Source organism: Leptidea sinapis, chromosome 10, assembly GCF_905404315.1.
Source record: "Leptidea sinapis chromosome 10, ilLepSina1.1, whole genome shotgun sequence".
NCBI classification, from domain to species: Eukaryota; Metazoa; Arthropoda; class Insecta; order Lepidoptera; family Pieridae; genus Leptidea; species Leptidea sinapis.
In genome coordinates, this window is record NC_066274.1 from 4,137,194 (window position 1) to 4,159,190 (window position 21,997).

General features: G+C 35.4%; 1 protein-coding gene across 3 annotated transcripts in view; it reads left to right on the top strand.

Annotated features, from left to right (window-relative positions):
• The window catches only part of LOC126966505 (cyclin-dependent kinase 14), a 151,574-nt gene that overhangs the window by 109,765 nt on the left and 19,812 nt on the right, over positions 1–21,997 (top strand). For all 3 annotated transcript variants that reach the window (XM_050810610.1, XM_050810612.1, XM_050810611.1), the window contains exons 3-5: positions 2,736–2,894; positions 13,673–13,878; positions 21,784–21,875. In XM_050810610.1, coding sequence (XP_050666567.1) covers positions 2,736–2,894; positions 13,673–13,878; positions 21,784–21,875 — 457 coding nt within the window. The remainder of the gene's footprint in view (positions 1–2,735; positions 2,895–13,672; positions 13,879–21,783; positions 21,876–21,997) is intronic.

The window sequence follows — 21,997 nt, forward strand, 5'->3', positions numbered from 1 at the left end:
GTTATGTTTATTACCTCAGAAATTTCGACCGATTTCGATAATTCTTTTTTTTTACAATTGCAATTTGGTCCAGATCTGACAATGGCATCACAAATGGATGAATAGCTCAATATCGCGCCAACCGATTTCGATGATTCTTTTTTATTGGAAAGGATCTACTTCAAAGGTACTAATTATGGGATCCATGACAAAGTACCGGAACCCGTCAATTCTTAGGAGTAAATTAACGATACTCGGCCGAATCTTTTTTTTGCTATCCGAATATTTGAGTCATCTACCGTAACATCGTTGTGGTCAATAATAAATTGTCTTAATCGAATCTGATGATCAATGGAACTCCTGAATGACTTACAGTACCTACGGGTGTGATAAGTGGTAGAATTTCTAATGTCTTTATCAAATTGGAATGCGCTTACGATCATTGCTGCAATTGCAAAATTTAGTAGGTCTACCCATATATAGACAAATTGTTAGTTTACTTCAGATTCACTAAAAAAAAATAACAAAAAAACAACCGAGTTCAATACAACTATTTCAAAACAATATATATATTATGCACCAAAAAAGTAAAAAAATAATTGCGTATTTTCATATATATTGTTTTGCAATAGTTTTTTTTGAAGTCGGCTGATTTTTGTTAAATTTATTTTTAGTAACAAAAAATGGGTGTTTGTTCAAATGTTTCTATAATTTAGTCCACAAACTGTCATCAATAAGTTCGTAAAAAGCGTGATTTACGAATAAAATAATTAAAGCAAATATTTAATTTTAATTAAGTCTCTATAGACTGACCAATAATGATTTTATAGTCTCAAATGGGTTTTTAATTAACAATTGAATACCCCAACCTGCAATTAATGTCCTTTGGCAAATTCTTGACATAAAAGCCCAACAACGGCCTATGAATTAAATTTTGCTTTGAGCTGGCCACAAAATTTATAAATGTTAAAACCGTATTTTACCCTGAAAAACTAATTCATGTCAAATATTTAGTTTTTTTTTTATGAAAATAAGGGACAAGACGAGCAGGACGTTCAGCTGATGGTAATTGATACGCCCTGCCCATTACAATGCAGTGCCGCTCAGGATTCTTGAAACCCCCAAAAATTCTGAGCGGCACTACAACTGCGCTCGTCACCTTGAGACAAGATGTTAAGTCTCATTTGCCCAGTAATTTCACTAGCTACGGCGCCCTTCAGACCGAAACACAGTAATGCTTACACATTACTGCTTCACGGCAGAAATAGGCGCCGTTGTGGTACCCATAATCTAGCCGGCATTCTGTGCAAAGGAGCCTCCCACTGGTATTATTAGTATCTGTTTATGTTTGCGAGCCCTGTTAGACTTGTGTCTAGACGCTTTCACTATCCTGCCGATGAAAGCTTTTTCGTAATTTATGGTTAATATCCGGCCGAACAGTTGAGGCTTATTTAGATTGAAATACTGTATAGCTGCTGGTAATGATGTTAATTATATTTTATTGTGTATTCTGTGGAGATTTTGTTTTGTCCAAGCTTCATGTAATTTATAAGAAGTAGCATCTATAAGCCTCAAGTAAGTAAATTTTTAATTAACTAAATTAAATATCCTAACTATATTATTTAGTCTTAACATTGTCAATTTAAAAATTCATTTATTCCTTTATGTTATTTGAGGCCAATTAATGTCAAAGTTAAACATTCTACCATTTACCAGAACTTCGGAAAAGTTGAGCTCTTTGTTGTAATCTATTGTCACTCTCTCCTACTTTATATTATCACAACTTACCAACTGAAATATTGCGTGTAACACTTTATGGTAAGCTGTTCTTAAATAAAATGTTCTTATAGTTGTTTCGTTTGGTATAATGTTTGCGTTGTGGAGTTCTCTATATTGATATTAGGGTTTTCTTTCTTCAGTTAGATCTTATTCTCGGGTTTAGCCTTCTCCTGCATTGTGTCATTGATGTGTGTATTTGCTGTCTTGCTATTGCTTGTAAGCTGTGCCTATAATCTCGTCTGCCTAGAGTTTTCTTAGGCTGCCTATTGAACTTTTGCCACAATATGCGAGTCATGTAACATCTTCCACTGTCCATCTTTTGCCTCTACGCCGTTGTTCTGCAGAAGGTAATATGGCATCTAATAATCAAATTAAGATGTAACTTATAACTATATTATTACTAGCTGACCCGATAGACGTTGTTCTGTAAATAATAATAAAAAATACTGTTTAATAGGAATTTGCCAATAATATTTCACAACATCAAGAATTATTTCGTAAAAAATGAACCGAAATAAAAACTATCCTATCTCTCAAGTTGGACTAAACTGCACTCCATGAAGTAATCCCCATTAAAATCCGTTCATTAGTTTAGGAGTCCATCGCGGACAAACAACGTGACACATAATTTATATATCTCGGAGATTTATTTGGATTTAAAATCGGGCGTCACGGTGTTGGTATCCACCATGTTGTTTTAAGTCGATCAGTGCGCACAACCGGCGCGGTCGCTAGCTTGAAGACGAATGCGACTTCTCAATGAGCGCTCTACTGATGGACAATAATAACTAACTTCAATCACGTCACCGATAGTCAGTTCAGCCCAATACACAGAGTAGAATATAATCATACAGGCCATATTACTTTTATATTCTAATTCTCCGACATACATATTAAGATTAACGCTCATCGTCTATAGCACTGTGATTATTGTCTTCTAGAAATTTATAAATATTAAACCAAAACTATTGTTGCAGCAACAAAAGACGAATCAGAAGGTGAGAGCGAGTGTCGGGGTCGACAGAACGGCGGCAGCGGAGCTCGCGGGAAACTAGCTTACAATGGATACTCCGAAGAATGCCTAGACCGATTAGAGCCTAATGGAAACATACCCAACGATAAGGATTCACATTACGGTAAGGCTAATTCAGATTTTAATTAATGACATTCTAGTACACTATCATCGCTCAGTCACTGTGTTCAGTAGTATAGCTGTATGTGAAGTAATTAATGAGGGTAGTTTTGCCACCACACCTTTTTTGGCCGTAAAAAAATAGTGCAATTTGAACAGAGCACAGTAAAAAGATGTATGAAAAATATTCAAACATTTCATACTCTTTGGCTTACGAGTAAGTCAAAAAATAAATGTAAATTTATAATTAAAAACACAAGAGTTACAGACAGTTGAGTAAAGTATTTGTAACAATCCACATACTGGAAATAAATATAGGTCTTATGCTGGCACATTTTATCATATCAAGTGTAATTCGTCATTGTTTTGAGACCAAAGGCTGGGTCAAGGGTCGGTTAAATCATACGAAATATCTTGCAATAAAAATAGAGTTGAAATAAATATCTGTTCATATTTTGCAGAACAATTCTCTAACAATTTAACGCGCCACTGAATCTGATTAATTGGCAATTACTTTCACCATTATATATAATGCGGAATATCGAGATTTATCCGCGACCTATTTAATCATGCTAATTTACTGTTCATTATCAAGGCAATTGCATTATTATGTGTTTGCAAGAGTCGTAGTGTTAACAGTTTATTTTCTCTGACAGTTGTTTCAGCGTTCTCTTTAACTGGAATTATCTTATAGTTCATTAATTTGATAGTGGCGAAAGTATACAGCTTAGTTTTATTAGTTTAAGATTTTGTACTTTTTGGCAGCCAGAGAAGGCGTGTTCAAATGGGCGCCTCATCGTCTTGTCAACAACAAATTGTCTGTTGAAAGAAACGTGTATACCTATGCTACCTTACGGTAGTGAATATGGGCAGAATAAATACAGTAGAAATGAGAGCTTTGCGTAGTATTTGTGGGGTAAATACGAGAGACAAAATAAGAATAGCGAAATACCAGGTTGACTTACGGCCGTTCACAATATTCAGTCTATCTCTTACTTGAGATAAAAATCGTAACTATCGTTGACTTTTCTGGCCCACTAAACTTATCGAAGGTAACTCACCGTATCCGTAAGGTAACTATCCGTGCACGCTGTCTGTCAATGGGACGACGTATAGCTTACCAGCGATATAAAGTTTGTATGGAAATTGCAATTCACGCGTCCCAATATAAGGCGATAAGAATGACTTATCATATTGGGACAGCTTCAGATTATTGACAGCTAATTACAGACAGTAGAAGGTAGTAATTTATCTCTATCTATAGATAGTATATTGGGAACGGCTGTTAAAAATTAGGTAGTGATGGGGTTATTGAGAAAGAAAATGTTGAGGATGTTTGTTCAGGAAGAATCGATCCAGGATTAAAGTAGGTTGACGGTAGGAATCTATAAGACACATGTTGGGAAAGGTCAATCTATTCTAGGACATGTAGATTGCGATATCAGGTCGAGTAGACCAAGAATAAGTGAGCTTGTATGAAAGGGCTGATGCGAACAGATGAAAGATAAATATGACAGGAGCGTGGTAAATATATCGTGTGACTGTATGTACTTCTCGTTTTTATTATACATAATAATGTTATTCTAATATTATAATACTATATTATGGTACAAGTGAGCTAAGTTGCTCATAATACACAAGGCTGTGGGTTGCAGCCCGAGTCTTAGGCGAGGGCGTAAATTAGCCGAGTGTCTAATAAGCAAGTTGCTAACGACTTTCATACGCACTTTTTCAACATACTTGCGAGGAAAAACAAACATGTATTGTAAAAACCATTATATTATTAAAACAATAATTGGAAAATGTACAATTTTCAAAACGACATTGGATTGATGGTTTTTGATGGAAATTGTAATAACAAACATACCAGTGGCTCCTTTGCACAGGATGCCGGCTAGATTATGGGTACCACAACGGCGCCTATTTCTGCCGTGAAGCAGTAATGTGTAAGCATTACTATGCTTCGGTCTGAAGGGCGCCGTAGCTAGTGAAATTACTGGGCAAATGAGACTTAACATCTTGTCTCAAGGTGACGAGCGCAGTTGTAGTGCCGCTCAGAATTTTTGGGGGTTTCAAGAATCCTGAGCGGCACTGCATTGTAATGGACAGGGCGTATCAATTACCATCAGCTGAACGTCCTGCTCGTCTTGTCCCTTATTTTCATAAAAAAAAAAACAAAATATTAAAATTATGGGAAATGTTGCGCCAAATGTAAGATGATTGATTACATATAGCCAGCCATACAGCCTAATTCAAAATTATAATTCTAGTGATAAAAAGCAAATTGTTGTAAATTATAAATAAATTGATAATATTTAATGTTTTTTTGTCTTTATTAGCGACACATTTACTTTAAATTCCAAAAATGTAAATTGATTTTCAGCGGCATAAAACCTACTTACTTCTCGTTTGTCGTGTACTAAGTAAAATTGAAAATGCTCTGTTTACACTCACATAATTTGCAGTTAGGCATTTATTTAATTTTGTAGGGTTAATTCTGTTACTTGCATAATAATACTAATTGTGACAGTAATCACAACCGTCATGTTCACAACGCATCCTTACAATAACATTGAGTTTAAGCTGTAAAGGTTGATGCATCCAATATACGATACATTTATATAGTATACTAGCTGACCCAGCAAACGTTGTATTGCCGATATTAAAATCGCGATACAAAAGTAACTGTTGATCGTAGATGGGTGAAAATTTGAAGTTGTATGTATTTTTTAATGCTGACTCATAATCAAACAAATTTAAAAAAAAATGTCAAAAAAATTAAAAATTTCGTGTGGACCACCCTTAACATTTAGGGGGATAAAAAATAGATGTTGTCCGATTCTCAGACCTACCCAATATGCACTCAAAATTTCATGAGAATCTGTCAAGCCGTTTCGGAGGAGTTCAATGTTTAACATCATGACAAGAGAATTTTATATATTAGATTTATACAGTTAATTCCTTATTATTTTTATGGATTTCTTTATATAATTTAAAAAATTTACGAACATGTAGTAAACTCAGTTATTTAAAGAAAATATTTGTAGTTACGATTCAAAAGCGCTTAGTTTAAGCCTAATTGAATAAGTTTTATTTGACTTTGACTAATATAATAGTGTGTAATATTACTATGCACGAGTGTTCAAGGCTCACTTTACGAGCAAGTGTGTTTGAAAAGTTACATATCTTCAAAACTAGTCTTGATATGTATTTCTGTTTTATAATTATGTTAATTTTGCCTAATGCCTATCCGATTTGACAATGTTGTATCAAACAATTATGCAGCGTTCATCCAGTTGGCATTTCTGAAGCTTTTAGGAAACAATCTGTGAAAAGATTCTCTTAGGCGTGTCTTAGCCATCTGCGAGTTCTTTTCTTACGACGAGATCGTCTCCGACCGTCAGACGCTATTCTCTGGAATTAAAACAAGAACTCTTAAAACTAGTTAACTCCTTTTTGTTTTCATTTCGTATACAGTCTTCAGTTTTGTAGTTGATTTATGGCGTTGAAATAATCTTAACAGTTTAAACTGTGATAAATTCTAAAGTATTTTTTCCTAGTCTGGCTATAAGTTGTTTTTTATGACGTAATTTATTCTTAATTAGGTGATACCCATGAATTCTTCCGCGTACACACATGACTGAGCACGTAGTACTTAAAAAAATCGTTTTTTTTTTAAACTTTAATAACTATTATGATGCCGGCTAGATTATGGGTACCATAAGTAAAATACCCTAAAAATTTTGATTCCCTTAAGTGCGTCGCCATAAATGTTTTTGCAGAATAAACAAATGTATCTTTTTTTAAGATAACTTAGAGGTTAGTTTTTTTCACAGTTTCAAGAGAATGTAGACCTAAGTATATATATGGTAATGATCAGGGGTGTGCATATCATATAGGCAATTAGGCAGTGCCTACCTCGTTATGAACCTAAATAAATATAGCGCTAGTTTTAATATTGATTTAGTCTTATTTGGTTCCGTTATTTTATAACCAAACTTTTATTGAACAGTACTCATAAAATTTTACCCTATCACTAGATATACAAAATACTTACGGTAAGCAATCTATGCTTATTGCAAAGCTCAACTACGACTTGTTAGATCCACAGTATCTACCTTGCTAGAAAACCAACGCACGACCCTGGTAATGATTAAGTGTCTTGACAGACACACAGACAGACGGACGGATTGACAGACAACAAAGTGATACTCTAAGGATTCCGTTTTTTCCATTTGAGCCACGGAACCCTTGTAACAACGAAAATAGATGGATTAATTCCCTACTTGGTGACAGCGTTAATTAATTTTACAAGCTGAATATTCTCATACATTTTGTGTCGAGCGTGTTCTTGCCACACAATAGGTGCAGGACTTTGTTCTCGCTAAATTAGAAACTTGCGATAAGTGAAATTATGCAAGGCGTGAAGCTTTGAAACGAGACACGTGGACCTGTTTCAACTTCCTAATTTAATTAGTGTTTCGTTTGTCATTAATTTTTGTTCGTGTTCGTTGCAGCCGAAGGGGTTCATTGTGAAACTTACGCGATACTTTCTATTTTGATACAGTTGGAAAAGATTTTTTTATGAAATTAAGGAACGAGACGAGCAGGACGTTCATCTGATAGCAATTGATACGCCCTGCTCACCACAATGCAGTACCACTCAGGATTCTTGAAAAACCCAATGTTTGCCTAGTAATTTCACTAGCTACGGCGCCCTTCAGACCGAAACACTATAATGCTTAACATTACTGCTTCACATTGTCTCGAATTGATAAATTCTACTACAAAAGTTTGGCATTTGTATATTATTTTTAAATAAATGACATGGAACGGGGTGAAATGTCCAAAAATATGTAGATTTTATTACCGCGTGCGTTCGTTCTACAGTATAAGAGGAGTTTATACTGGCCGTTTATTTTTTAATGAGCGACTGCCGACTTTACCTGAGGAAATATCGTTTAATTGGCATTGTATGGCACTTTGTGTTAGTGTGCCTCCATTGCTGCAGATTGAGGTTAACCGTCAATCCCAATTTTTTCGACGTTTTCACAGCTGTCACAGTCTTTTTTTTTCTTTAGTTTCTAGACGTATAAATGATCTATGGTCTTACTATTGAATATTTTGCACGGAGTCATTTTCTGAAGTAACCGTTGCAAGGCATCTAACATAAACTTGTCTGACAGTGAAAGTCCCGTCAAATCCGTTCAACCTTTCCTATATTAGTCAAAACTGGCAGACAGGAATTTTAAAATATTTTTATTTTGGTATGTTTGTGTCCCGTTCATTCATATACATAGTAAACAGCTGTTATTTGGCCTTACGTACAGAACCCAAATTTAGTTTATATTGTTATTCATAGAGTAATTTTTACACCGATAAAGGTAACAGCTAAAGTGAGGTTAAAGACAAAATTATGAATAGATGCCTCGTTGAATAGAATTGAATGCGACGAATACCCAAGTACAGGTGATGACAATGTTTGCTTTAGTGCACTGAAGTTCTATTAAGTGAACAAGTAAGGCTAAGCGCTCTTGAATTTTGTTTGTATTCAGTTCATTTAGCAGCACTGCTTTTGTAGTGTTGTGTTCTAGTATGGTTTTATGCGATTGGTGAAAATCTCGCTGTGATTTGGATGTTTTTTAAGCGCTTCGACTTACTTCATTTATCAGCACTGCTCTTGTGCTGTTGTGTTCTAGTATGAAGGTTTTATGCGATTGGTGAAAATCTCACTGTGATTTGGATGTTTTTTAAGCGCTTCGACTTACATTAAGTTGTTATGAGCAGATCATTGGCGAACAATAAAAAACTAGACAATTCAATTGCTAAAACAAAATGTTTTAGCAATTTGATTTGATTTTGATTTTGATTTCTTGCCTCGTGTTCGCGTCCGTCGCGTGTTTCTAGCGCGAGACGTTGTGTTGCACTGAGCGTATAATATAATGAATAGACTTTGAACATTACTGCGATGAAAATACAAAAGAAAAAATCCAAATTAAAATATTTTTCTAACTTTCAATGCCAGTTACTGCAGTGTAGCTCGCACTGTGTAAAATATCCATTTAAACGGCTGTTGGTCTTATTGAATGTTAATTATTAATGTTTAATATTTATTACTGTTTTCATCGTAATGTACATAATATTTCTGCTAAATAGAACTTAATACATGATAACATACTATGAAAACCCACCAATTATTGTTAAAACTTAACGAAAGCCTGATAATTAAAATACTACATCATTGTTCCTTAAAATATGTCTCATATAGGATAGTTATCAATTAATCATATTTCATTTCCTCGATTTGAATTGGGTCACGCAGTTGCGCTGACTAATTTCGTCATAGATTCGATAACAATATTTTTTTGTGTCGCGTCCGTAATTCCCCATACATTTATGACGCGGGGTGACAAATAGCCGCCGCCCGAGGTGTCCGTTTTAATTACGAAAATGTCCGGGAAAACGACAAGGCGGGCGACTGACACGGAATTTAGAATCCAATAAACATTTTATTCGCCGTTTGTACTAACATCCGATAGGTTCAATAAGGAAACAATAACTTAAAATAACCATTAAAGGCTATTATTTTTTATGACAGTATTGAAAAGGCCAGGACGTTCAGCTGATCGTAATTGGTACGCTCTGCCCATTACAATGCACTGACGCTCAGGATTCTTGAAAAACCCAAAAGTCTGAGCGGCACTACAATAGTTGCGCTCGTCACCTTGAGACATAAGTTGTTAAGTCTCATTTGCCCAGTAATTTTACTAAATACGGCACCCTTCAGACCGAAACACAATAATGCTTACACATTACTGCTTCACGGCACATACAGGCGCCGTTGTGGTACCCATAATCTAGCCGGTATCCTGTGCAAAAGAGCCTCCCACTGGTAAGTATATGTTTATAATTGCAATAATATTCTTTGTTAGACTATAGGTTGAATCATTCTCACTACGATGCAACTAGCAAATGTTGTAGTACAAAAATACCGATTCCTAATATATAATTAAAACAATATTACTAAACACATATTATGAATAAACATTCTCAACCAAGTTTTGAATTGTTGTACGTCTTATTAGACCCTACAACTGAAATATTTTGTTTTTTTTTTTTATATATTTAACGTGATGTTTTCGAATGTCTATTCCATACGATGATACTTATTTTGTTTGTAAATACTCCAGAAATTATTTGTTAATCTTTATATTCCAAACAATTACACAATCGCACTATTTAATTATGTTATGTGGTCCCCGTAGGGTTAAAGCGTCCTCCATTTCCTTCCATTTTTTCCTATCACTACAAATATCCATCCAATTTCTTCCTGCTATTCTTTTTTACGAGTTGGAGTCCGCTTTGCACCGGATGCCGGCTAGATTATGGGTACCACAACGGTGTCTATTTCTGCCGTGAAGCAGTAATGTGTAAGCATTGGTCGGTCTGAAGGGCGCCGTAGCTAGTGAAATTAATGCACAAATGAGACTTGACAACTTATGTTTCACAGTGACGAGCGCAATTGTAGTGCCGCTCAGAATTTTTGGGTTTTTCAAAAATCTTGAGCGGCACTGCATTGTAATGGGCAGGGCGTATCAATTACCATCAGGTGAACGAACTGCTCGTCTCGTCCCTGATTTTCATAAAAAGAAATCTCCACTATGTCGTCTATCTTTATCTTATAACTTGTCTTCCAATACTTATTTTTCCCGTGGGTCCGGACTACTTTGTTGTTAGGAGAGTCCATCTCTTGTCGTTTATCTTGATAACATGTCCATTCCCATTTGAGTTTTAAACCTTGATGTGGTGCATCAGTTAACTTTGTTTTCTCTTGAATGTTGTTTTTGTATTCTTCTAAGCTTTAAGATACTTCTCTCCAAATCACGTTGGCAATACTTGTTTTATGTTTTATTCATGACTCTTCCAAAGTATATCAATGTTTAACTTTTATTTCTCAGGCTTAAAAAAAAATAGATTTGTGCATATTTTTTTTTTCATTTCAAGCTATAACTTCCGTTCAGATCTCTTTCAGAGCCCAAAAGTTTTTCTAAAATGTGTTATGTTTGCGTCAAATGACATCAGTTATATTCAGACGTAATAAAAGGCATAATAGGTATTTATTTTCTCAAAATTGATTCCTTTAGAATTCTTTTTGATGTCATTTCTAATATCTAGTATATTACTATACCGCTTCGGAAATAAATGGCGCTCTGAGAGAGAAGCTGATTCAGCGCAAGACACTCTCCCAGCATTCTTTTTTTTGCGCTCTTTTCAATAAAAATATACAACATGTATTGTACAGTCATTTCTATCGCTATAAAATAATCATAATCTAGTCCCAGGCTGTCCGATCACTTAGATATTCAGCTGTGGAGTAATAGGATTTACGACAGAGCCTTTTTTTTATAAAACATTTAAATTTATTTATAGATAATGCCTGAACAGTGGCTGGGACTTTATTATGAAAGTGTATACATTTACCTTGAAAGCTATTATGTATCTTATGAAGCCTACTAGAATAAGTTACAAGCAGTTCCTTATTTCTAGTGTTATAATAAGGAAAATCACTATTAAGAGCAAAAAGGTGACGATGTTTGTGAACGTATATCTTAATCCCAAGGGACTACCACTCTGTATATTGCACTGCTGCGGTAGTCATAAAAAATGTAATACATCCAATAAAGGCTCCCCCAGTGTTCTGAAATTCAATTCACGTATCGGTACTTGTCCCTTCTCGGCCCGGTGACCTACTTAGTCCACCGCCACCAGTCTTCGCTGCACGCAAAATTGTCATTTCTATTTACATTTTAAAGTAATAACACGCGCACTATATATTTTATAAAGCCTCGTTGCCTGTTAATGAGTCTCTATTGAAGTTGAATATTTAAAACTGGAGTTTCCGAGCGGAATACAAATTGAAAAGTCGGACTTGGCGAACTTTTCTTTCAGGTATTCACTCTTTAAGTACCCGTGCGCTGTAAGCTCGCGCTTTGTTCCAAGTAATCGTTGAATACATATTGATTGTTCTGAATTTAAATTAATGTCAAAGCTGAATATAATCTGTTGTAAAAAATATCTATAGCGCTAATTGCACTAAGTTGTGAAACTTCGTCACTACATATCATTTCTAACATTAGCACACACACAACACATTTAACACAGACTTTGCTCAGAATTTACTTATGTAAAACTTGGCTGAGTGTATGCTTATGATATTTATTTTCGTTTTTGTACTCATTTGACAGATGAAATTACACTGAGATTAAGCTAAGACAGCCCAATGCAAAAGTTCGCGTTTTACGACACTCAGCTAAGTTTTACGTAAGTAAAGTCTAAGTATAAGTACGCTTTAGAAATCTCAGCCTTAGAGCGTAGCGCCAGACTAAAGGAAACAAGTTATTATATAGACGTCATAATACTACTGACTCTAAAATATTTGTCGGAGGAGCTTTTTACCCTGTTGAGTAATATTGGACATTGTAATACTTGCTGTAGTTATAGTCAATGTTAACTTTTGTGTTATGAAATTTGTCTGACTAAAAGATGGGTCATGGATGTTTATATGTATTTATGTAGGTTTAAGTAAGTATATCGTATTAAATATATCCTTGTCTTGCAACCCGTAACACAGGCTATATATGCCTAACTTGGGGCAAGATAATTTGTGTAAAAAGTGTGTCAATATTATTATTATTATAAAAGGCTTAAAAGTAAAGTAAGAAATGCTTAATTATATTATTAAATATTACTTATTGCTAACCTAACTAACTTACTACAACCCACCCAGTGGACATTATATCGCAGTAGAACAAACTTTCCATGTTTTCGTTTTGTAACTCTAATTTATTTTCGAGAGTAGCTGCAGTCAACTGACCGCCATAATCGTGAGCCTTCACCGTTTAAACAAGGCTGCATAGTGTTATTAAAATCACTTTTCTCCCTATCTTATCGGTCGCCTCGACAAGCGATTGGAGTCTTATTCTCGATAAAGCTGCCGATGATTTATTCGTTTCGTGTTTACGCGTCGATATCCCTCCTTTGTGGCGCGGAGTGCCCCTCAGAGCGGAAATATTGACAGCTCGCAGAAAAAATAGCTCCTTTTAAATCCGATTGACGCCGATTTCACGCCCTCGGTCTTTTGTTGTGATATTTTTTTCATTTGACCTTACTTTAGTTGGAAAAATTATGGTAATACTTGTGTGTACTTTTTGCGTGGATTTATAGAAATATGGAAATGTTTTCATTTACATCTGGAGGCTCTTAGAATACTTTGTGTGGTTTGTCCTTGGTGTAAATATAGCGTCTCTCCCTTCCGGATTTGTATTTTATTGATGAATATGAGAAGGACAAGCGAACGTACGGGTCACCTGATGTCAAGTGCCGCCCACATTCTCCTGCGACACCAGATGGTTTTCAGGAGCGTTGCTGGCCTTTTAGAAAAGTGTAAGCGCTTCTGTTGAAGATACCCATTTCATAACGTCTTGGAAACACCGCACAAGGAAGTTGATTCCAATGTTTGGTTGTACATGGAAGAAAGATCCTTAAAACCGCACTGTAGAGGAATGCCTGCCAGAGTTATGGCGTGAATTTCCTAATGATCAGGTCACAGAACCTGAAAGTGTTATTAGTGTATAGGGGCTGAAACTTCAAGGGCTTTTTGAAAAAGTAGTTTATCTAACATCGGTATTCAAATAAATGGTATTAATTTTGAGCAATAATAATAAAGTTGGTAACATCTTTAGAAGAATTGTTTTAATGCTTAAAATATCTTTTTTTTTTCAGATTGGAGTGGTGGCGCCGGTAATGGAGAATGTCGAGTTAAGAGGCAGTTGTCAGTATCTTCAGACTCCAAGCTACTAGACGAGGGAGCGAGAGAGGACGCCAGGGTAGTCATGAGGCCTAAAAGGCCCCCCAGACCCAAGTCCGAGGCTTATCTCGGGCCACATGAAAACTCAAACAGACGCACGAAGCGGTTTAGTGCCTTTGGAGTAAGCAAAGCTTTATTTGATTTTTTTTTAATTAATGTAATAATTGATGACTTCGTTTCGTCATGATTGATATTGGATACTTCTGCGTTATTCATTATTTATTTATGAGTAGTTTCCAAGTCACAAATGATAATTGTAAAATCTCAGATCATTTATAGGTAGACTGATGGCTGTGAGAAAGTCGCCAAAGATTTAGTGTATGGCATAACTGGCCTGTTTTCATCGGTTGTCTAGTAGCAAAAGGCTTAATTATCTAAGAGTAAAAGAATGATTTCTTTCACTCTTAGATAATTTTCGAAACATTATGTTTAGTAGTATTTTAAATATTTTTAGTAAGTATCTAGTTATTCACGAAATGGCGTAAACATCTAAAGGATAACGGTAATATATTGAATTAATCAATAATAAAAAACATTACCTATACCTGGTGACATACATTTGTTATACAATTCACTTTAAATGCTTTCGTACTTGTGCAAGGTGACGACTCCTATCACAGACCATCGGCTCGTTCCAGCACTTACTTCCCGTTTTAATACATTAACCGATTAGTATAACAGTCGTTTTAGCTTGCAATTAAATTATATGAAATTGTGCAAAGAAGTCGCTGTGATAAGTTGCGGATCATTAAGCCTGCTCTGGAGAGGGTAGGGAAGATCTGAGGAATAATGTGACTCCGCTCACATCAAGATGCACTCCACTCGAGAGCAGCTTTCACGGACTTTGATTGATGCTTGATTAAAACGCGCCTAACACACCGAGATAATGTTTTCGCTCTTCGAAAAGTTTTTGCCTCGATTACCCTATTCGATCACTCACACTTAAGGGATGCGTAGATTTCAAAACTTTTGTCTACTCGGATTCTTGCAAACTGTCCTTGTATTTGAGGAGTTTATATAAATATTTCGGCTGTTTTTGGGAAACTTTGATGAGGAGACTCGCCTTCTCGTCGCATAAAAACAGACTGTGTTTTGTTTAGAATTTCTCTAAAGGATTGAAAAAGAAATTAATCCGACAGAGAACTAATGTCACCAATCTAGCCCATCGAATAAGCATGATGAAGTGGCAGTGGGCTGTTTTCATTAGCTGCAAAACAGACAACCTGTTCTTAAGTAGAGACCGGAAAACGTGGAGCGACAGCATACGCAGAGTAGCTGGCAGCAACTGGATCAGAACAAGGGGACAATTACGCAAAATTTACTGAAGGAAATAGAGTGCAACTATGCATTCTCAATACGGAATTCTTTTAATTTACAAACAATTAATTAAGTACCTTTTGTAAATAAAGGTACAAAGATAAATTTTTCGGAAACTTATTTTTGAAAGTATTGACAATTTGTAATTTTGTATACATTTTCACAGTGAAATGTAGCCGGTTCTCTGGTGTTGCAAGAGAATGTAGGCGGCCCATCGTTTATGCTCCTCTTCCATAAAGAATAAATGTACGAAAGCAGCACATTTTGTAGAGTAAACTCAGCTGATTCTAGCCAACTTATAATAATACAATATTAGACGCAAATTACAATTTCCTTTGACAACACTTACCCTCGGCACCCGTATTGATCAAATTTTAAATAACTCTCTTCGCATGCTAGGCTTCATAACACGAGTATCCAAGCAATTTAAGGACAAGAGTACAATATGGAATCCTTTTTACTCGGTCCACGAAAAAAGAGTCGAGACTGTTCAAAAGAAGTTCTTACTCACATTAAATTATCATGTAAAAGGAAACCGAGCCCACTATAATGATTTGTTGTTTGAATATAACTTTCTTCAGCTATGTCAGCGCCGCACTATAACAGACTGTGTAACTTTAAAGAAAATATGTACTGGTGAGCTGACTTCCTCTGAGCACCTCAGTCTCGTATGCTTTCACGTCCCAGCCAGGTCTCTCCGCTCATGCATTACTTTTGAACTACCGTCCCCAAGAACAAACATTGGGTTTCGGCGCGCCATTACACAGGATGTGTAAATCTTATAGTAATTGTTTTCTTGACATCGACATATTTTCGTGCTCCCCTGCTATGTTCAGACACGGCTTAGAATTAAAATTGAAATGTTTATTTTCATTGCCCCAACTTTAATTTTTTTTTGTATTTATGTGCATAATCAAATTAATTATTTCTGTGAATGTTTGCGTTTGTAACTATTGTATATAATTATTGTATTTGTGAAACATGTGGTAGGACGCATCTATATTTATATTTTGTATCTCTTCCTATATTGTTAAATTCTTGTGATGTGTTTGTTATGTTTCCTTGTAATAATAAATAAATAAATAGACAAGTGACACTCTGATCTCATGAGAAGTACACTGTAACTTGTAAGGTGAATTACGCATTTCCGCACATTATATTTTATCTGATTGAAACGATTGAATTCTTGCTCTCTGGTAACTTTACACATTTCACCATTCAGCTAGCGTAAATTGTTTGTACATTGCTTCTGTTATAGTTTTGCAGTATTTCTACAAGTTGGACTACATTTTTAACTTCCAATATTAGTACCGTCTTATGTTGTTTCTAGTTATTTTTCTTTTTGTCAAAATGATTGTATCTAATGAAGAAATACAGTGTCAGCGAGAGTTGCACAAAGTTGGTTTAAGCGCTTTCAACTCAGGAAATTTGATATCAAAGATGCACCTCGCTCTGGTCGCCCTGTTACCGATTAATTGGTCGCCATTTTAACCACATACCAATAAATAACCACAAAATAGTAAAGATCCATTTGCACATAGGTACATATAAAAAAACTCGATATTTTAGGTGCCAGTGTACGAGGGGCGGTCAAAAAGTTCGCGGAATGGCGGGGTTGGCGGGGGTGAGGTCGCTCCTCCAGGTAGCCGCTACTTGAGTAACTCATAATTACTATATATGCCAATTTCTAGCCTAATTGGGTCATTAGCTTTCGAGTTACAAACGAGTGAACAAGTAAATCGGGAACAAACTAGCCACTATGGAGAAAATTGAACATCGCGCCGTCGTAAAGTTCCTCACCAAACAAGGAAAAACGCCTCAAACTATTTTGCAAGAGATGTTAGCTGTTTACGGAGACTCTGCTCCTGGTAAAACCATGATTTACAAATGGCACGGCCTTTTCAAGCAAGGAAGGGAGTCAATTGAAGATGATCCTCGACCTGGACGGCCCATTGAGGCCACTACGCCGGAAATCATTGAAAAAGTTGAAAAACTTGTATTGGAAGACGGAAGGTTGAAGAAGAAACAACTTGCAGCATCAGTTGGAGTATCAGAAACCACAATTTTAAATATTCTTCATCAACATCTTGGCATGAGTAAAGTGTGTTCAAGGTGGGTCCCGAGAATGCTCACGCCGCTGCAAAAACGTGAGCGCGTCAACTGTTCCCGCGAGTATTTGGACCGCTGTGGAGAAGTTAGGGAAGAAATTATGGCCCGAATTGTAACCGGTGATGAAACTTGGGTTCACCACTATGAGCCTGAGTCAAAGCAGGAGTCGATGCAGTGGCACAAAAAAGGCACACCACCCCCAAAAAAATTTAAAGTGTCGCAATCGGCCGGAAAGATCATGGCGACTATTTTTTGGGATACTGAAGGTATTCTTTTGATCGATTATAAAGAACGTGGTGTTTCTATAACGGGAGAGTACTACGCTTCCCTATTGGACCGATTAAAAGAAGCTATTAAAGAAAAAAGAAGAGGAAAACTGACAAAAGGTGTACTCCTTTTGCACGACAACGCGCCCGTTCACACGAGTCATGTTGCGACGGCTGCCATTCATCGATGCGGTTTTGAACAACTACGCCATCCACCCTACAGTCCAGACCTGGCCCCTAGCGATTTTTATTTATTCCCAAAGATGAAGAAAGAGCTGCGTGGAAAAAAATTTAGAGACGATGATGAAGTCAAGTCGGCGATTTCGGCGTATTTTGACGCCCAAGACAAAACCTATTTTTTCGACGGTATTAATAAGTTATATGCCAGATCCCAAAAATGTATTCGTGTTAAGGGGGAATATATTGAAAAGGAAAAATAACATAATGTATCATTTCATCTTTTTTCCCAGTCATTCCGCGAACTTTTTGACCTCCCCTCGTAGTTATTGTAGTCATTTGCTATTCTTTATTGAGACGTAATGAAACTGCAATAATGTGATATTGTATTGATGGTGGGATTAGATGGGCATTGTCTGATTCGGATTTCGACTGGCATAAACTAATGTGATTAAAACAAGAAATTGAGAAAAAGCGGATGGAAAGATTATCAGAAAGGGTGTGATCTTTTATCACGATAACTCCGAACCACTCACATCTTTTACTACTCAGCGAAAAATAAAAGAGACTTACGCTGGGAGATAAGAGGAGTAAATGCATCCGCCATATAGCCCTGTCCTTGCACCTTAAGATTTCCACCAGTTTCGGTCGATTTAGAATTCTTTACGCAGTGTCAGGCTAACATCAAGAGAGGACTGATTTCTACAGCAACCTACGAGATCAAAAAAGTTATCGAAAAAATACATGTAGTTATATAGCTACTGCAATGAGATGTGAATAAATTATTAAAAAAATGTCTTCCAATTTTCACGTAGAAAGTGAAAAAACTTCTTTACCGACCCTATTACATTTCTTCGAGTGAAAGGCTGTGTAAAATAAGTAAGAAATGTTCAAAGCATTAAGCAAAACGAGAGAATGTATAAATACACACAGATTTTACGAATGTAAACAGGATTAGAACCCGCATCTTCACTAGGACATTAATCACGGCAAATATTTAGACAAGCTTAGAAGGAAAACTGTTGGCGTCTAGCTACCGGTATATTATCTTATCTAGTACAACAATATTATAAGGATAAACATTTATGAATATAATAATCGGACAAAATAAAAAAAAAAATTTTTCATGTGTAAACTTGAAGACCACTATCGATTTTGATGTCATTATTTCTTATTGATTAAGTCAAAATGCTAACTAAAACTATTCCCTGCTTCTGAGATAATTTATACGTCTAGATAGTCTCTTGCTGTTAGACAACCGATAAAAACAGGCCAGGAATATTAGTTTGCTGTGCGTGACAAGCTACGTATTACACGTAAGCACTTGTATGACACTTTGTGATAGTTGTGCGTGCATTGCGTAAAAAAAATATATAAACTCATTTTTTTTTCGACGTTTTCACAGCTGTCATAGTCTATCTAGACTTATAAATGATCCTTGAAAAGATGCCTTGCTTATTGATTTTTACATGCTTTCGGACAGATTTCGTTCAAACTTCGTAGATTTATCGAGGACCGATGACAATGCATTAATTTGATACAATTATTCCATTTTTCAATTTGAAAAATAAGATTTATATAGGTAATTTTTTTATCTATCGTCGATAACACAGGAATTGATGTTCAATTTAACTTTCAACCATTATCTTTTCAACTAAAGCGTGTTTTTTAGTGTTTTTAAACTACTTTTATTCATGATAATAACGATAATGCATAAATGCATTTATTTTCTCAACATTGATTCCTTTAGAATTATTTTTGATATCATTTCTAACACAATGATATGGAAATATATGGCTGAGGATCACATAAAATTACCAAACAAATTAATTTTAATGAAACAGTGGTTTACTGCTAGTAGGTGCCTGCTTTTTTGCAAATGGTTGTATTAGATAGTAATTAGCTCAAAATGACACTTATGCATTTCAAGGATTTTACCTCCACTTCGGATAAGTTGAGTTTTAACGAGAAGAAGTTGCAACAAAGTTATTAGCACTCATTTCAATCTATATTTACAATTTCAAAATTCTACATTATATATTATATAAAGATATATTAGGAAAAATTCTCAGAAAAATGTTAAATTACTTTGTATAATAATTTTATATTATAGTTATTGCAAAAAAGCTGGTAGCCCAATTTGATAGCTGTTTATAAGCTAAAACCATAATGATTTTTGTGGTTTTATGGGAGAGCTATTCAGTATCAGGTTAGCTTAAGTTGGACCCGGTTTCCTAATGATTTTTACTATTATTCTCGAGCCTCTACTTATGTCTCGTTGAATGGGCGAAATACTATTATTTTTTATTGTTTATGCATCATCTTATTCTTAGGTATATTATTCTTTCAATGGTGTAGTACTATGACGGTAAATGGCGATTTATAATAGATAGATTAATTACTAATTGCGTGAGTAATTTATTGGAGCTAACCCTTGACATCATTAGTTCATAGTCATTTTCCTCGTTTATATCTTACTACTTTATTACATATAGCCTAAACACATGGTCGGATTTGGTACGGCCAAACCACAGATGGTACGTCGCATTGTGCAAATTTATTATTATAACCGTTCGGACAGTAGCGAGTACGATCGCGCCGGACCGTCCGATGATCAGGCCGTACAAATACAGTAACTCCGACCATGTGCTTAGGCTATTATATGATGACTATTAATAATATTATTATCATAAAGATAGGAGATACAAACCATATTTACATTTCATACATACTTTAGCTCAGGCTTTTCTCTGTCTACATGTTTTGTTTTTCCGAATATGATTGCGTAAGCACTTATTTTGGGTTCGTTGATTGTCGTATAGTCGTTTTGATCTATATCTCAAATATTTGACTTGGTAGCAGATTTGATGTCTCGTAGATACTTTGTAAATAAATATTATATATATATAAAATTCTCGTGTCATGGTGTTAAACTCTCTTTGAACTCCTCCGAAACGGCATATTGGGTAGGTCTGAGAATCGGACATCATCTATTTTTCAGCGCCCTAAATGTTAAGGGTGGTCCACGCCAAATTTTATTTTTTAGAATTTTTTTTAAATTTGTTTAATTATGAGTTAGCATTAAAAAATACATACAACTTCAAATTTTCACCCATCTACGATCAACAGTTACTTTTGTATCGCGATTTTAATATCGGCAATACAACGTTTCCTGGGTCAGCAAGTTAATATATTGTATTGTCAAATTGTCGATGTTATGTGAAATGCTTACGGTATTATGAGTCAAAGCAAATTTTAGGGAAGTTCTATTAATAATTATTCTATGGCAATTAATTAACTGTGTGTCGGATACATGTTGAACGCCGCGCGTTTCAAATGTCATTCATCTGTCATGTGCATGCTTGTATTGTCTACGCCGCGGCCGGAACTACATGTGATAATGAGTTGAATACATTTCTGGTTATAAAGTAACTTTTGAATTAAAAAAAACATGGATTATTTAATAAATATTTACCGCTAACAGCTACTACATACCTTTATTGTTTTTTGTATATTAATCTTTTGAAACTTTGTCGCAGTTATCAAATATGTTATCTAATTATATAGGTCATACGTAATATTATTATTAAATACAATTCTACATAAAGTATATAGGTATGTGCGGAAAAAAGTTCAATAGCAAAGTTGAAGGTAGTAAAAAAGATCACTCTTTTCATATAACCTCAAAATTTATGTGACAAATTCAAATAACCAAGTTTTTGGTTTTTTATTTTTATCTTCCCGCTCATTTCATACCTAAACGATTCAAATTTTACTTATGACGATTTTGTGCTCAAGAGCTCAAAAATTTAATTTGTGATATTTTGAGCTTTTTTACGTTTTCACATCAGTCATCAGTCTAACAATTTAATCGATTTAATTAACAATTTCAGGCGTTTCAATTTCTAATAAAGTATCTCACAGTGAAAGTCCCGTCACAATCCGTTCAACCATATCCTATATTAGTCGAAACATGCAGACAGAAAATTTAAAATATTTACATTTTGTAAGGTCCTTTCATTTAGAACTGAATAATCGTGTGTTGCACACAATCCATTCTTTCTCTGAGTCGTTTTAAAAACGAGCCTTGTTGTTAACTGGGGGTGGTTCAGGCCTACAATGAGCGCGCTTGACAAATTGTATTCTTCCTTCCGCAGGGTGACTCTCCGTTCGGCAAATCCGAGGCGTACATTAAGCTGGAGCAGTTGGGAGAGGGATCCTACGCCACTGTTTACAAGGGCTACAGCAAGTAAGTGTTTATCGTTTTATGGGAATAAGTGATGTAACAAGCAGGCTCAAGTTAAGGGCTTACAATCAAAAGAGAATAGGCGCATGGGCGTGGCTTAATCACGTGGTTAACCCTTTCAGTGT